The following is a 14,058-nucleotide window of genomic DNA, read 5'->3' on the forward strand; positions in this document are numbered from 1 at the left end:
TCACTCTTTTGCTCCTGACCTAGGCTATCAGTCCAAAAATTGTGTTTTACCTGCAAACACGACACATTGAATGAGAAATTTGACACAAAACAAGAAATATATTCATTGAGATTTTAATACATTAAGATTAAATTTTATTCTAAATAATGTATTACCTTTGAGGAGGCAGAAACAAAGAGTGGAATGACAATTAATGTCTATGATGGTCAAGAAGGCGTTTATTTTTTCCTAGAAGCGTTAAAAAGGAGAATTAAGCTCATTGTTAACTCGGGAATGCGAACGTATGTATTAAAAAAAATAAATATTTTCACATATTATCTATGTAAAATCAAAGCTTTGTAAATAAAGTGCCTAAAACAGGCTGCCAATCCGCGCTCGTGTTGAAGACAGACACGATGACGTCAAAGGCGCATCGCTCCAGACGCTCGTGCCCGCGCAACAGTGAACGAGCCCGAGAGGAAGAAAAACTCTCGCACGCTGGCAAACGGGGTCACGAACTATGACCTTTCACTGGAGTAAAACAATAACAAATAATGTGCAATAAACCCGAGAGTGTTAAAAAAACACGTCCGTTCATATCACAGGTAAGCAGCTTTTCATTTCTGCATGTCGCACAACGGTTGGTCAAAACGGTCGCGTGAAAAAAAAAAAACCATTTGTGCAGGCTTGTTGTGTGGCTGCAGAGAAACAGGCCTGAGCTCTTCTCAAAGCTCAACAACAAATCGAGCTTGTGTGTTTATAAAGAGGACAAACGTCCTAACCGAGCATAGTATGCTTTAACAGTTATATCGCCCGGCATATTCCACTTTAATCTACAGTAACTACTGTATATAAGTATTTTTTAATCTCTAATGTTGATATAGTTTGATTTATTTGCTGGTTAGCCTGAGAGCTAACATATGAACTCGACCCTTTTACCTTTGCCACCGCGGGTCCTTCAGTGGGACGATTTCGCCTTAATGTTCATTCATTTTAGTCTGTACATTTGAGCTGTCGTCTGACTTATTCGTGAATATCGCTGCCAATAACGCAAGTTTTCAGAATTAATTATTTTTAACGGACGTTTAACTGAGCCTTCGTGTTTGTTTGTTTTTTCTTGGCCTTGCGCCAGATCCTCCATTTTGTTCCGTTCCGACTTCCGCTATGAGGCGGTAATGTACTTTTTTTTTTTTTTAATTATCAAACGTATATAAAATATACATTTATAATGGCATTTGTACGTGTAGAAAGAGACAGCTTAAAGCAAGCCACACAAATAAATAAATTAAAAATGGCGGAAAACATCTACAAAGAAAATTACTTTTATATACACAGAATTAAGATTTTATACACTTACATTAATGGATAAAGTATTTATCCACAATCAACATTGCATTGATGAAAAATTCAGCTATTTTTGTCATCAGTCAACATTCTGAATACAACATGGTTTCTAGAAAAAGTAGTATGAAGGTAAATTGATGCCTTAAAGAATCGCAAGCGCAGGGTAAGATTTGTGAAAGTGTACATAAGATTGCAAACGTAAATTAAATTTGTATGCGCAAGATAAGTTTTGTAAAGGTGTAAATTGCCTTTCAAGTGTAAAAAAAAATATTTGCGGCATTTTACTGTTATTCGTAAGTGTAATTCATGTAATTCATCCATACGTCCACAACAAGTCATTTAGACATTTGCAGCAGTTTATATTTTTTACACAAAGTCTGGTTTTACACGGTCAATCTGGTTTGCAGTTCCTGACTGATGTTTTCGCTAGCAAATCGATGTTCACAGTCGTGCAATGATTTTGGCCGTATCTTGGCGAAAGAAACATGTCAAAAGTCTTAGCACGGAAAAATGGAAGTCAGAAGAATACAGATCATGTTTATTATGCGTTAACATGAAGCTGCAGTTTCACAATACATGAATTACACTTACGAATAACAGTAAAATGCTGCAAATATTTTTTTCTTACACTTGAAAGGCAATTTACACCTTTACAAAACTTATCTTGCGCATACAAATTTAATTTACGCTTGCAATTTTATGTACACTTTCACAAATCTTACCATGCGCTTGCGATTCTTTAAGGCATCAATTTACCTTCATAATGTAGTCAATGACTGCGTGTAATAAAAGAAAATGTGACCAGTTGTATGTAAGATTGTTTTCACCATGGAATAAAAAGGTAATTGCGATTGTTTTATTTGTTTTTAATTGGATAATTCTGACTTTTTCCCCGCAAAAAGTTATAAACTCAGAATTGCAATAAAAAAAAGTCAGAATTTTGAGATAAAAAGTCGCAATTACCTTAAAGGTTTAGTTCACCCAAAAATGAAAATTATATTAGATTTACTCACCCTCAAGCAGTGTTGCTGATTACTCCTTTAAAAAGGAACTTAGTTACTTTACAGATTACTTGATTTTAAAAGTAACTAAGTTAGATTACAAGTTACTTTATTAGTTACATTCTATAGCTGCCGAAAACACCCCTGCCGCCTCAACATAAAAATGACAACCGTTTTTTGCCAACGCTCCCTTTATTGGAAGTGCATTTTTAACAGTAACGTCAACAATGTATCTCCTGACATTATAAATTGAAATTAAAAAAATATTTCCTGGAAAAAAAATAACTTTAATAAAAAATTTAGTCTTTCTTGACTTCACTTAACATAAATACTCTCCCCGAGACGCAAGAAGAAACCAAAAATACATATTTTTACTAAGGAAAATGACAAAAATAGTAACGCACAGTGACTTGGATAAATTACTTTAATCTGATTACTGGTTTGGAAATAGTAACGCGTTAGATTACTCGTTACTGGAAAAATTTGTCAGATAATCTGACTCAGATTAGAGTAACGCGTTACTTATTATCTTGGCATCACTGCCCTCAAGTCATCCTAGGTGTATATGACATTCTGTTAAAAATGTCCTGGCTCTTCAAAGCTTTATAATGGCAGTGAATGGTTAGGCCTATGTCGTTTTAGAAGTCCTTTAAAGTGCATCTATCCATTAACTGCTCCACACGGCTCCGGGGGCGGTTAATAAAGGCCTTCTGAAGGGAAGTGGAATAACTAGCTTCAGGCGGTCAGCGGTACGCGAGTCAACTTGCGCTAAAAGAGTAACCCTTGACTCATGCGTATTGACGAACGCAGAAGCGCAGAGGATAGAGTAAAACAAAACGTAGCGCTGGGGATTACTCTTTTAGCGCAAGTCGACTCGTGTACCGCTGACCGCCAGAAGCTAGTTATTTAGTCTATATTCTATATTTGAAGTTAGCTATGTGCATATATGAAGAGAGTAAGATTATTTAAAAACAAACCACTTAAAACGTCGTTCAAAATCTGCAGATATTTACAGTCTGTCTAAAGAAATATTTCCAAGTCTTGCATGTAATATTATATTGTGCTTGCAAAACATATTTGGCTATGCTTCATAATCTATATTTGATTGGCTCATAGGTGGAGGTGTTGTTGGCAGATGCAGAACTGGTCGAATCAGACACTTCTAATGACCTCACATCACCATGACGACCAATATGGAGGTGCTGGCTCAGCAGTTATTGAGCACTGAGCAGGTTTCAGAGGTGAGTGAAGTGACCGAGAGAAGGACAAAGACTAGATGTAGTGAAGCCGTTCACTGGATGGGAATGCTATGAGAGGTGTCTTCAGTTCCAATGGACCTCAATAATGCAGCATAACCATGTGAGGTATAAATGAATTTATTAGATTCAAAAATATAGGTCTTTAGGCTAGACTTAAAATGAGAGTCTGAGTCCCAAACAGTGCCAGGAAAACTTTTCTAGAATTGTGATATTTTAGGATCCATCAATGGGCAGGAGATTTGCGACCATATGTGATGTAGTGCGAGGTCACATAAATAACTAGATTAAAAAGCTTGAATTTTTTCTGTTTGAAGTTTAAAATAGTTTAAAGTTTGAATGTTTTGGAGGAAAACCAGTCTGTCATGTTTCTAAAGCCCTATTCGCACGGGATTAGTATTACCTGGTGACCTCTAGTAACTTGTAATAATTGCGGAGGTTGTCTGTGATCTTAATCCCGTGTGAATCGGCCATGACTGTAATTTGTAAAGTAAAAATTCCCCCGCAAATGACCTACCATATTTCGCCGAACACAGAGGTCCTGTGATAATATTAGTCCCGTGCGAATCGGCATCTCTGTGATTTGGCCAGGATTTGGAGGGTCGTATATCATTTTTGCAAGGTTTTTGTTTCCTGTACGCGTTTTTATCCATATTTCGCGTATTCTATGATACCATGGAAGACCAATGGTTAATTTGAATAAAACTCAGTCATAATATTAATATTTTACCATGGCGAGTGAAGGGGACACAGAAACGGGTGGCTCCGAGCAGCACTCTGTGTTTGTTTACCACAATGCATCACCGCAGTAGCTCAATATAGGGTTAGGGTTAGTTCACCCAAAAAGGAAAATTAGCCCATGGTTTGCTCACCCTCATCCTAGGTGTATATGACATTCTTCTTTCAGACGAATAAAATGTATATAAAAAAAATTCCTGGCTAATCCAAGCTTTATAATGGCAGTGATTGTGGCTCTGTTTTTGAAGTCCATAAAAATGTATCTGTCCGTCAAATAACGTGCTCCACACGGCTCTGGGGGGTTAATAAAGGCCTTCTGAAGCGAATCGATGCGTTTGTGTAAGAGAAATATTCATATTTAAAACTTTATAAAGTAAAGTTTGGGCCGTTTCGCGTCGGGGTCCTGATCACTCTGTCAGGTTTTATTCTGCGATAACGAACCGGCTGGATGTTTTTTATCCATAACAACACATAACAGATCTGAGGCGGCGTTGGTGACACGTTGTATTAGAGGGTATATTTGATTATTAATGAAGTAATTTAATTAAATGATAAATCACATCGACTCATTTTACAATCCTACTAGCCCTTTATTTAGATTAAAACCCCTTCTCATTCATTTGTTGAGGAACATGGCATGGTTTTCAGCAGCATTTGCACACCCTGTCATGCTGTCGGCTATAATCCACTGTAGAGCTGCAACTAACGATTATTTTTTCTGTCGACTAATCTAACGATTATTTTTTTCGATTAGTCGACTAATCTAACGATTATTTTTCCGGATTAATCTTATTATTCTTTTTTACTGATTATTGTATTTCAAAGAGGGTAGTGAATTTGTATATTATTTTAACATGAAATCAATGAATGATGACAATATTAATTGTATTTCAGGAAGGGTAGTGTACATAGTATGCCATTTTATAATGAAATATATGAACACAAGAAGCTTTTTAAACATAATATATAATGATACTATCCATCATAAAATGTATACAGAGTAGGCCTAATTAGGAAAAGTTGTTTACTATAGTAGTTGAGTATGATTTACTTATTGATTTGTGTCAATAGTAAACGAAAATGCACTTGTATTTATCTGCGAAAGGTTCACAGGAGCTTTCAGAATAGTTTTAATGTATAACTAGTCGTCTATTTTGAAGATACATGTGCATAAACAACGACTAAAGCTGCCAGAAGTTTTTGCCCAAACTTCAAAGACACATTTAAATGATTAAAGCTAGAGGCATATCTTAACTTTAATGTTACTTTAATCATGCAAACTACCTATATACAGCATGTTATTATGCATATGTGTTTGAGACAGAGGGGAACCAGGTCGCATTAACAGGAGATATATGCAGCCCATAATAAATAAAAGCACGAGACGTACTGGGGTCGGAGAAGAACCCCGGAAAATGTGACCGTCTGTTGCAATACACGCGCCACGGTTCAGCTGCGCGAGAGAACACTGGCAGCAGGGTTGCCAGGTTTTCACAACAAAACCCACCCTTTCGTTACTCAAAACTAGCCCAAAACAAGCCCAATCGCGTTTCGGGGAGGTTCTCCGGTAAACATTGCGTTCGGGGGGTTAAATATGTGTGTGTTTTTTTTTTTGCAGGGCTGCCTGCTAAAATTCTCATTCCCGGGGCTAAATATCACATAGTTGGGATCGCTTCAACCCGCGGACATGAGACACAGCCCGCGGCAACAGTGTAGAAGTAGCCCAAAAACGCGGACTTGGCAACACTGATTGGCAGTGTGAAAGCTCCCGCTCTCCACGCGCACAGCTTCTGCTCTGCCACCGCGTGCAGTGTGAAACCGGCGTTACAGAGCGAACAAAGCAGTTTTATTCGGCTTCTGTTTAAAGTACTCCCACACTTTTGAATGTCGCGGTCTGGCTTTATATGATAAATGATCATTTTCACTTTGCCCGGGAGCAGAAGCTGCCATTATTCTAGATCTTCTGTTCCATTCTAGAATGTAAATAATGTGCCGCCGACGCGTCGACGCATTTCACGCACGCGTCGTTGCAGCCCTAATCCACTGCTGTAGACGCATATTGCAGCATTAAGGCTATGGGATTTTGTGTAAATTGACATCTCTAATAATATAAACTATTAATTGATTGAATTTACAGAAAAGGTACTATATCGTGATATGAGATTTTGGTCATATCGCCCAGCAGCATATTGCTTGCAGATAGATAGATTATTTGTCAGGGCTCTGTCACTCTGGCCGTGTGTTTTCATGTTGTCATGTTTTGTGTGACCCACAGTCGGTGAGACCCTCATTGGCTGCGTGTTTGTGTCATGTTTGGTTTGAACACATGGCTTGACATGTTTGTTTCTGTGTGCCATGTGCTCTCCCATCTACTGTGTAACCCCGCCCACCTTTTTATCTGATTATTGGTTCATTTGCCCCACCTGTCCTCCCTCATTACGTGCCTTGTTTGCTGCTGCCTTTATTCTCCTTGTGTTTGCAGTCCTGTGCCAGTTCGTTGTCATGCATCCCTTGTGTCTTGATCCCTGAAGCCATGTCGTGTCCTGCCAAGTCAAGCTGACCAGTCCTGTTTTCCCCCACGGGGTAGTTTGTGTATATATATATATATATATAACAAATAAAAGCCCATTGTTCTGCATCTTGAGTCCTCGCCTCATCCCTTCACCCAAACCTGACATTTATATGTGCATGAGAAGAATTTTAAAATGAAGTGTTGATAAAATTGGGTTGATATGATTGTCTCTGTTGGTTCTAGTAAGCACTCCTGCTGCTACAATTTGAAGCTTGTTTATTGAACTTGTACTAGTAGTGCATTACAGTAATCATCATGAGGCGAGTCATTAATGCATGACTTTGTTTTACAGAATCAAAAACAGACCGCATATATCTTAGTTTAGCAACCTTTATTGGGTTGAAAAAGGCTGTATGCAAACATCAGAAATATGACTGTTGAAGCACAGATTACCATCAAACTCAGATTACCGTCAAACTCGGCATACAAATTCTGTGGTCTTCAGAGAGAATCCCCCTGACGAAAACAGTACATCCTGTTACAGGTTGGGAAGGTTACTTTTAAAATATATTTCACTACAGATTAGGCATGTGCCGGTATCAAATTTTCATGTTGCGATTAATTGCTGAAGCTTTTATCACGGTATACGGTATTATCACGATATTTAAAAAAAGTTGCAAAAAAAGTGTTGTCATACTATAACAGGTTTAAAAACTTTATTATAACAAAAGAACCAAACATTTAAATACAATAAAGCAATACATAAAAATGTATAAAGTAAACAAATATTTGAAACAGATTAAAGTGCTAAAGAATTATAAAGAACAATAGGTAACACTTTACAATAATGTCTCGCCAGTTAATGCATTAACATTAACAAAGAGCGAATAGCTACATTTTTACAGAAGTTATTCTTCTTTGATAATGTTAGTTTAAAAAAGCAACTGTTAGTGTAAGCTCAGGTCCATTAAATAATACGGTTACAACTTTTGATTTTAATAATGTGTTATTAAATGCTGAAATGTACATTTAACTAAGATTAATACATGCTTTAGAAGTATTTTTCATTGTCAGTTTGTTAATGAATGAACTAATGTTAAATAATGGAGCCATATTGTAAAGTGTGTGATTGAACAACAGTCAGAACATATTCAAACAATATCTAGGGCATGTAATTTAAAACTTAAAAAAAAAAAAAAAGTTTGAAAATGACTTTAAGTCTTTAAGTATTAGGTTATGTGATGACGAGCACTGGATTGTGATTACTGGGGAAACGGCTGTGTTTCTGCTGTTCCATCAGTGCCCTCTGCTGTCTGAAAGTGAATGTGCACTTTTGTGCGTCTTCACGCCTTCCGCCATGTGCTTGGCTCATGAACGGTCTGTTTACATCAGTGCACGTTCCTCTTTGACGCGTTGTTCATATTAAACGGTTGACGGGTAAAGTATTCTTAAAATACATTCAAAAAATCTGAATAATTCGTAATAAATAATTATTCACGGTATTTTGAAGTGCCCACGATAACAATATTGTGCATGTTCATTATTGCGGTATATCGTATTACCGTTTACCGGCACATGTCTACTACAGATTACAAAATACATGCTTTAAAAAGTAATTTGTAATATAATGTATTTAATTTGGTAACTTAATCTAAACACTTTAGAATACTAATATAAGGCATGTAACACAAAGGGACCACCAAACATAGGACACTGCATATTATTTTAAACAACATCAGTTCCCATTCAGTCGGTCACGTTCGACGTACGTCGGACGTACCGACGAATTGGGATCACTTCTGGGAGCCCCTATCAGCTTCGAGCTATCTAGAACCGGCCAATGAACAATTGGCGTGCGAGATTTGCATCTCGCGCCCCGCGCCGCGGGTATAAACAGGAAGCGAGAGCGAATGCACGCTGTCATTCACTTCGGAGCCACACGGCATGAAGACGACTCTCAACACATTGTTTGAGTTTATCGCTGCTATCAGCAAGAGTATTTACTTACCGGAGAATCCAGAGGAAACGAGTGTTGGAGAAACGGCACACTTCAGCGGGACCCGCGCTGACTCATCGGCTGCCTCTGCAAACAGAGAAAAACTGCTGTTTTCACAGCAACGAGCAATTGTTGGTCTGGTTGGGCGTTTTTCCTGTTTTGAGTACAGGCACGGGCTGCACAACAATCCCGTGCGCTGTCGCGTTTCCCCCTGAGTGCTTCAGCACAGACCGTTTCCTCACAAAAGAGTTCACGGGTGACGTGCCGTCCTTTTCAGGATGTCTTACCACCCGTGCGTTTCTGGATGCGGTCGTTCCCTGTCCCCTGCTGACGGTCACAATCGCTGTCTCACGTGTTTGGGCACACAGCACGCTGAGGCGGCATTTGTGGATAGTTCGTGTTCCCACTGCGGGAACATGACTATCTCGGAGCTAAGATCGAGACTCTCCTACCTCCGGGCTGGGGGAGTCCCCTTACCCATCCCACGAACCAGGGCTGCCCCTAACCCGGGCGGACCTGCTTCTTTGGATGGCCAGGGTGATCTGAGGATTACGTTTAGGGCAAACCCGCCGAGCGACCCTCCGCAGGCCCCTAATCCCTCAGCTCCGCAGCCGGTAGAGCCTCCGAGAGAACCCGCTGGACCCTCCCACGGGAGACCAGTGGTGACTTTTGGAGCTCCAGCAGACGAACAGATGTCGATCGCTGCATCGGAGGGGGAGTTTCAGTCCTCGGAGGATGAAGGGTCAGCTGTACTGCCTCCCTCTGGGAGAGTGGCAACGGCTGCCCCGGACCCTGAGATGGCTGCTATGCTTGCCCGGGCCGCCGAAAGGGTTGGGCTCGAGTGGAACCCTCCACCGTGTCCCGAACCCTCTAGGTTGGACGATTGGTTCCTCGGGGTGGGTCGCGCTGGTTCTCAGCGTCCCGCCCCGACACCTTTCTTCCCGGAGGTGCATGAGGAGCTCACGAGGTCGTGGACGGCACCTTTTTCTGCCAGAAACCGGCCGAGTGACTCCTCCCCCCTCACTACTCTCGACGGCGGGCCAGCCAAGGGTTACGTGGGGATCCCGCCAGTGGAGCGCGCCGTCGCGATGCAACTGTGTCCGGCGACCGCATCTAACTGGCGCGGTGACCCACGTCTCCCGTCCCGGGCCTGTAAGTTCTCTTCCAGTCTGACTGGGAAGGCTTACAAGGCCTGCGGGCAGGCTGCGTCCGCCTTGCATGGCATGGCGCTGCTTCAGGTCCACCAGGCCCAAGCGCTCCTTGACATGCACGAGGGTAGGCCTGACCCAGAGCTCCTCCGGGAGCTCCGGACGGCGACGGACCTCGCCCTCCGGGCGACGAAAGTTACCGCCCGTTCCATTGGTCAGGCGATGTCCACGCTTGTGGTCCAGGAGCGTCATCTCTGGCTTAACCTGGCTGACATGAGGGAGACCGATAAATATCGGTTCCTGGACTCCCCCATCTCGTCAGCTGGGTTATTCGGCGACGCGGTCGAGAGCTTCGCCCAACAGTTCTCGGCCGCCCAGAAGCAGACGGAGGCGATCAAGCACATCCTGCCCCGGCGGCCCGCTGCTGCCTCCACCCCGCCGCCGGCGGCAGCGCCTCCGACTACTCGTCGCCGAGGACGTCCACCCGCCGCCGCCTCCGCCCCCGCCAAGGCACCGCAGCAGCCTTCCACCAGCCGACGGCGTGGGGCCGGCCGTGGGAAGGATGTCCAGCCCGCTCAGGCCGCTGCCAAGCCAGGTGGCAAGCGACCCTGAGACGGGCCGCCCAGAGATGGAGGAAACTGCTCTGAGGGAGATGGCTGCAGCACCACTCCTTCCCCCGGAGGAGGGCCGGGGAAAATCTTTTGTTTGTCTGTTCCGCCGCTGGTCCCAGTGCCAGCGGCACCCAAAACATCAATAAAAGAGCAGTTTCCAATATCTCTGGGTGCCAAGAGAGCGCGCTTGGCGGTGGTCGACGCTCCCATGCCTCGCCACCCTCAAGTACCTCTCCCTTCGCCAGCAGGGGACGCCGGCTGTCGGGACGCACACAAGCGGCCTCCCCACACTCGCACGTCCCCTCCGCGGATGCAGGTAAGTGTTGCACAGCACACTCAGATCCCGCTTCGGGCCGCTCCCATGCCGTCCGAGCCGGATCCCTGCGTTCCGCCCCGCTGCGGGTACGTCTGTGGTGCCGATGGTCCCCCTTGCTTGGAGTCTGGAAGCCTGGCTAGCGCTTCCCAGCCCGTCTCGGTGGCTCATCCGTACCATCAGACTCGGCTATGCGATTCAGTTCGCCCGGCGTCCCCCCAAGTTCAGGGGCGTTCACTTCACGACTGTAGTGGAGGCGAACGCCCCCGTGCTCAGGGCGGAAATCGCTGTCCTACTGGCGAAGGACGCGATAGAGCCGGTCCCTCAAGCCGATATGAGGTCCGGGTTCTACAGCCCGTACTTCATTGTACCCAAGAAAGGCGGCGGGTTACGACCGATCTTGGACCTGCGATTCCTGAACCGGTCCCTTTCAGGCTGCCGTTCACGATGTTAACGCAGAAGCGCATCTTCAGGTGCATCCGTCCCCGAGATTGGTTTGCAGCGATCGACCTGAAGGACGCGTACTTTCATGTCTCGATTCTCCCTCGACACCGGCCCTTTCTGCGCTTCGCGTTCGAGGGACGGGCATATCAGTACCGCGTCTTACCCTTCGGCCTGTCCCTGTCGCCCCGCGTCTTTACGAAGGTTGCGGAGGCGGCCATTGCTCCTATGAGAGAGCATGGCGTTCGCATCCTCAACTACCTCGACGACTGGCTGATTCTTGCCCAGTCGCGAGAGCAGTTGTGCGAACACAGGGACAAGGTGCTCAGTCACCTCAGCCAGTTGGGACTTCGGGTCAACTGGGAGAAGAGCAAACTCTGCCCCACGCAGAGGATCTCTTTTCTCGGTATGGAGATAGACTCGGTCGCCATGACTGCGCGCCTCACCGAGGAGCGCGTCCAGTCGGTGTTGAACTGCCTGAATTCGTTCAGAGGCAGGACAGCGGTTCCACTGAAACATTTTCAGAGGCTCCTGGGGCATATGGCATCCGCAGCCGCAGTAACGCCGCTCGGATTGCTTCATATGAGACCGCTTCAACGCTGGCTACACGATCGAGTCCCGAGATGGGCGTGGCACAGCGGTTCCCTCCGCGTCCAAGTGACTCCGAGGTGCCGCCAAACCTTCGGCCCGTGGTCGGACCCTCTGTTTCTCCGGGCGGGAGTTCCCCTAGAACAAGTGTCCAGGCACTCCGTTGTCTCCACGGATGCCTCATCCACGGGTTGGGGTGCCACGTACAACGGGCTTGCAGTTTCGGGTCTGTGGACGGGGCTTCAACTGCAATGGCATATCAATTGCCTCGAGTTGTTAGCAGTTCGTCTTGCACTCAGCCGCTTCAAAGTGCCGCTCAGAGGCAAGCACGTTCTGGTCCGGACGGACAACACTGCGGCCGTAGCGTACATCAACAAACAGGGTGGTCTACGCTCCCGTCGCATGTCGCAACTCGCCCGCCATCTCCTCTTATGGAGTCAGAAGCATCTGAGGTCGCTTTGTGCCGTTCACATTCCGGGCCTGCTCAATCGTGCGGCCGACGAGCTGTCACGTCAGCAGGTACTTCCGGGAGAATGGCGACTCCATCCCCAGGCGGTCCAGCTAATCTGGAGTCGTTTCGGGGCCGCACAGGTAGACCTGTTTGCCTCCCCAGAGACGACCCACTGTCAGTGGTTTTATTCCTTGACCGAGGGGACCCTCGGGTCGGATGCCCTGGCCCACAGCTGGCCCCGGGAAGAACGCAAGTATACGTTTCCCCCAGTGAGCCTTCTTGCGCAGACACTGTGCAAAGTCAGGGAGGACGAGGAGCAGGTCCTGTTGGTCGCTCCATATTGGCCCAACCGGACTTGGTTCCCGGAACTAGTGCTCCTTGCGACAGCACCTCCCTGGCCCATTCCTCTGAGACAGGACCTCCTGACTCAGAGACGGGGCACCCTATGGCACCCGCGTCCGGACCTCTGGAAACTCCATGTTTGGTCCCTGGACGGGACGCGGAGGTTCTAGGTGACCTACCGCAAGCGGTAGTTGACACCATTACTTCCGCTAGAGCCCCCTCTACGAGGCGCCTCTATGCGTTGAAGTGGAACCTGTTCGTCGACTGGTGCTCTTCTCGCCGAGAAGACCCCCGAAGATGTTCGGTCGCATCTGTGCTTACCTTTCTACAGGAGGGGTTGGAGCGAAGGCTGTCTCCCTCCACCCTCAAAGTCTATGTCGCCGCTATCGCCGCTAATCATGAGCTCGTAGATGCAAAATCTCTAGGTAAGCATGATCTGATCGTCAGGTTCCTTAGGGGAGTGAGGAGATTAAATCCACCTCGTCCTCCCTCCTTACCCTCTTGGGACTTGACTCTGGTGCTAACTGCGCTACAGAGAGAACCTTTTGAGCCTCTGCAGTCAGCTGAGTTGAAAGTTCTGTCGTTAAAGACAATACTCCTGACTGCGTTGGCCTCCATCAAGAGGGTAGGGGACCTGCAGGCATTTTCGGTCGACGAATCGTGCCTGGAATTCGGGCCCGGTAACTCTCATGTGATCATGAGACCCCGGCCTGGATATGTGCCCAAGGTTCCCACTACTCCCTTCCGGGACCAAGTGGTGAGCCTGCAAGCGCTGCCTTCGGAGGAGGCAGACCCAGCCCTAGCTTTTCTCTGTCCCGTCCGTGCTCTCCGGACTTACGTGGATAGAACGCAAAGCTTCAGGACCTCAGAGCAGCTCTTCGTCTGTTACGGAGGACAGCAGAAGGGAAAGGCTGTCTCCAAGCAGAGGATGGCCCACTGGATAGTGGATGCCATCGTCTTGGCTTATCAGTCCCAAGACGTGCCCTGCCCGCTCGGGTTAAGAGCCCACTCCACTAGGGGTGTTGCCTCTTCCTGGGCGCTGGCTCGTGGCGCTTCGCTGACAGATATTTGTAGAGCTGCGGGCTGGGCGACACCTAACACGTTCGCTAGATTCTATAGCCTCCGTGTAGAGCCGGTGTCTTCCTGTGTGCTCACTTCCCATAGTCAGTAACACCGAAGTACCCGTTCTAGTGTCGGCTTGCTGCGCCATTCCCTCCCCTATGGTACGGATGCGTGCGCTTATTCTGCTCCAGTCGAGTTCCCCGGAACGGCGAACCCTGTTGAGTCCTCCGCAACCCGCGGCAGTCGGACGTGGCGGAGCGTTCGACGCCAGGTCTA

The 14,058-nt window shown here is 46.1% G+C and overlaps 1 protein-coding gene across 3 annotated transcripts in view; it reads left to right on the plus strand.

Annotated features, from left to right (window-relative positions):
* The first annotated feature begins 420 nt into the window (after positions 1–420).
* nr2c2 (nuclear receptor subfamily 2, group C, member 2) overlaps positions 421–14,058 on the plus strand; it is a 51,617-nt gene continuing 37,979 nt past the window's right edge. For all 3 annotated transcript variants that reach the window (XR_013817319.1, XM_079827185.1, XM_079827186.1), the window contains exons 1-2: positions 421–584; positions 3,441–3,565. Coding sequence is in view for 2 of the 3 variants with exons in the window: in XM_079827185.1 (XP_079683311.1) it covers positions 3,506–3,565 (60 nt within the window). In the remaining variant the exon portion in view is untranslated. The remainder of the gene's footprint in view (positions 585–3,440; positions 3,566–14,058) is intronic.

This window comes from Gobio gobio (genome assembly GCF_949357685.1).
Source record: "Gobio gobio genome assembly, chromosome: 10".
Classification (NCBI taxonomy): domain Eukaryota; kingdom Metazoa; phylum Chordata; class Actinopteri; order Cypriniformes; family Gobionidae; genus Gobio; species Gobio gobio.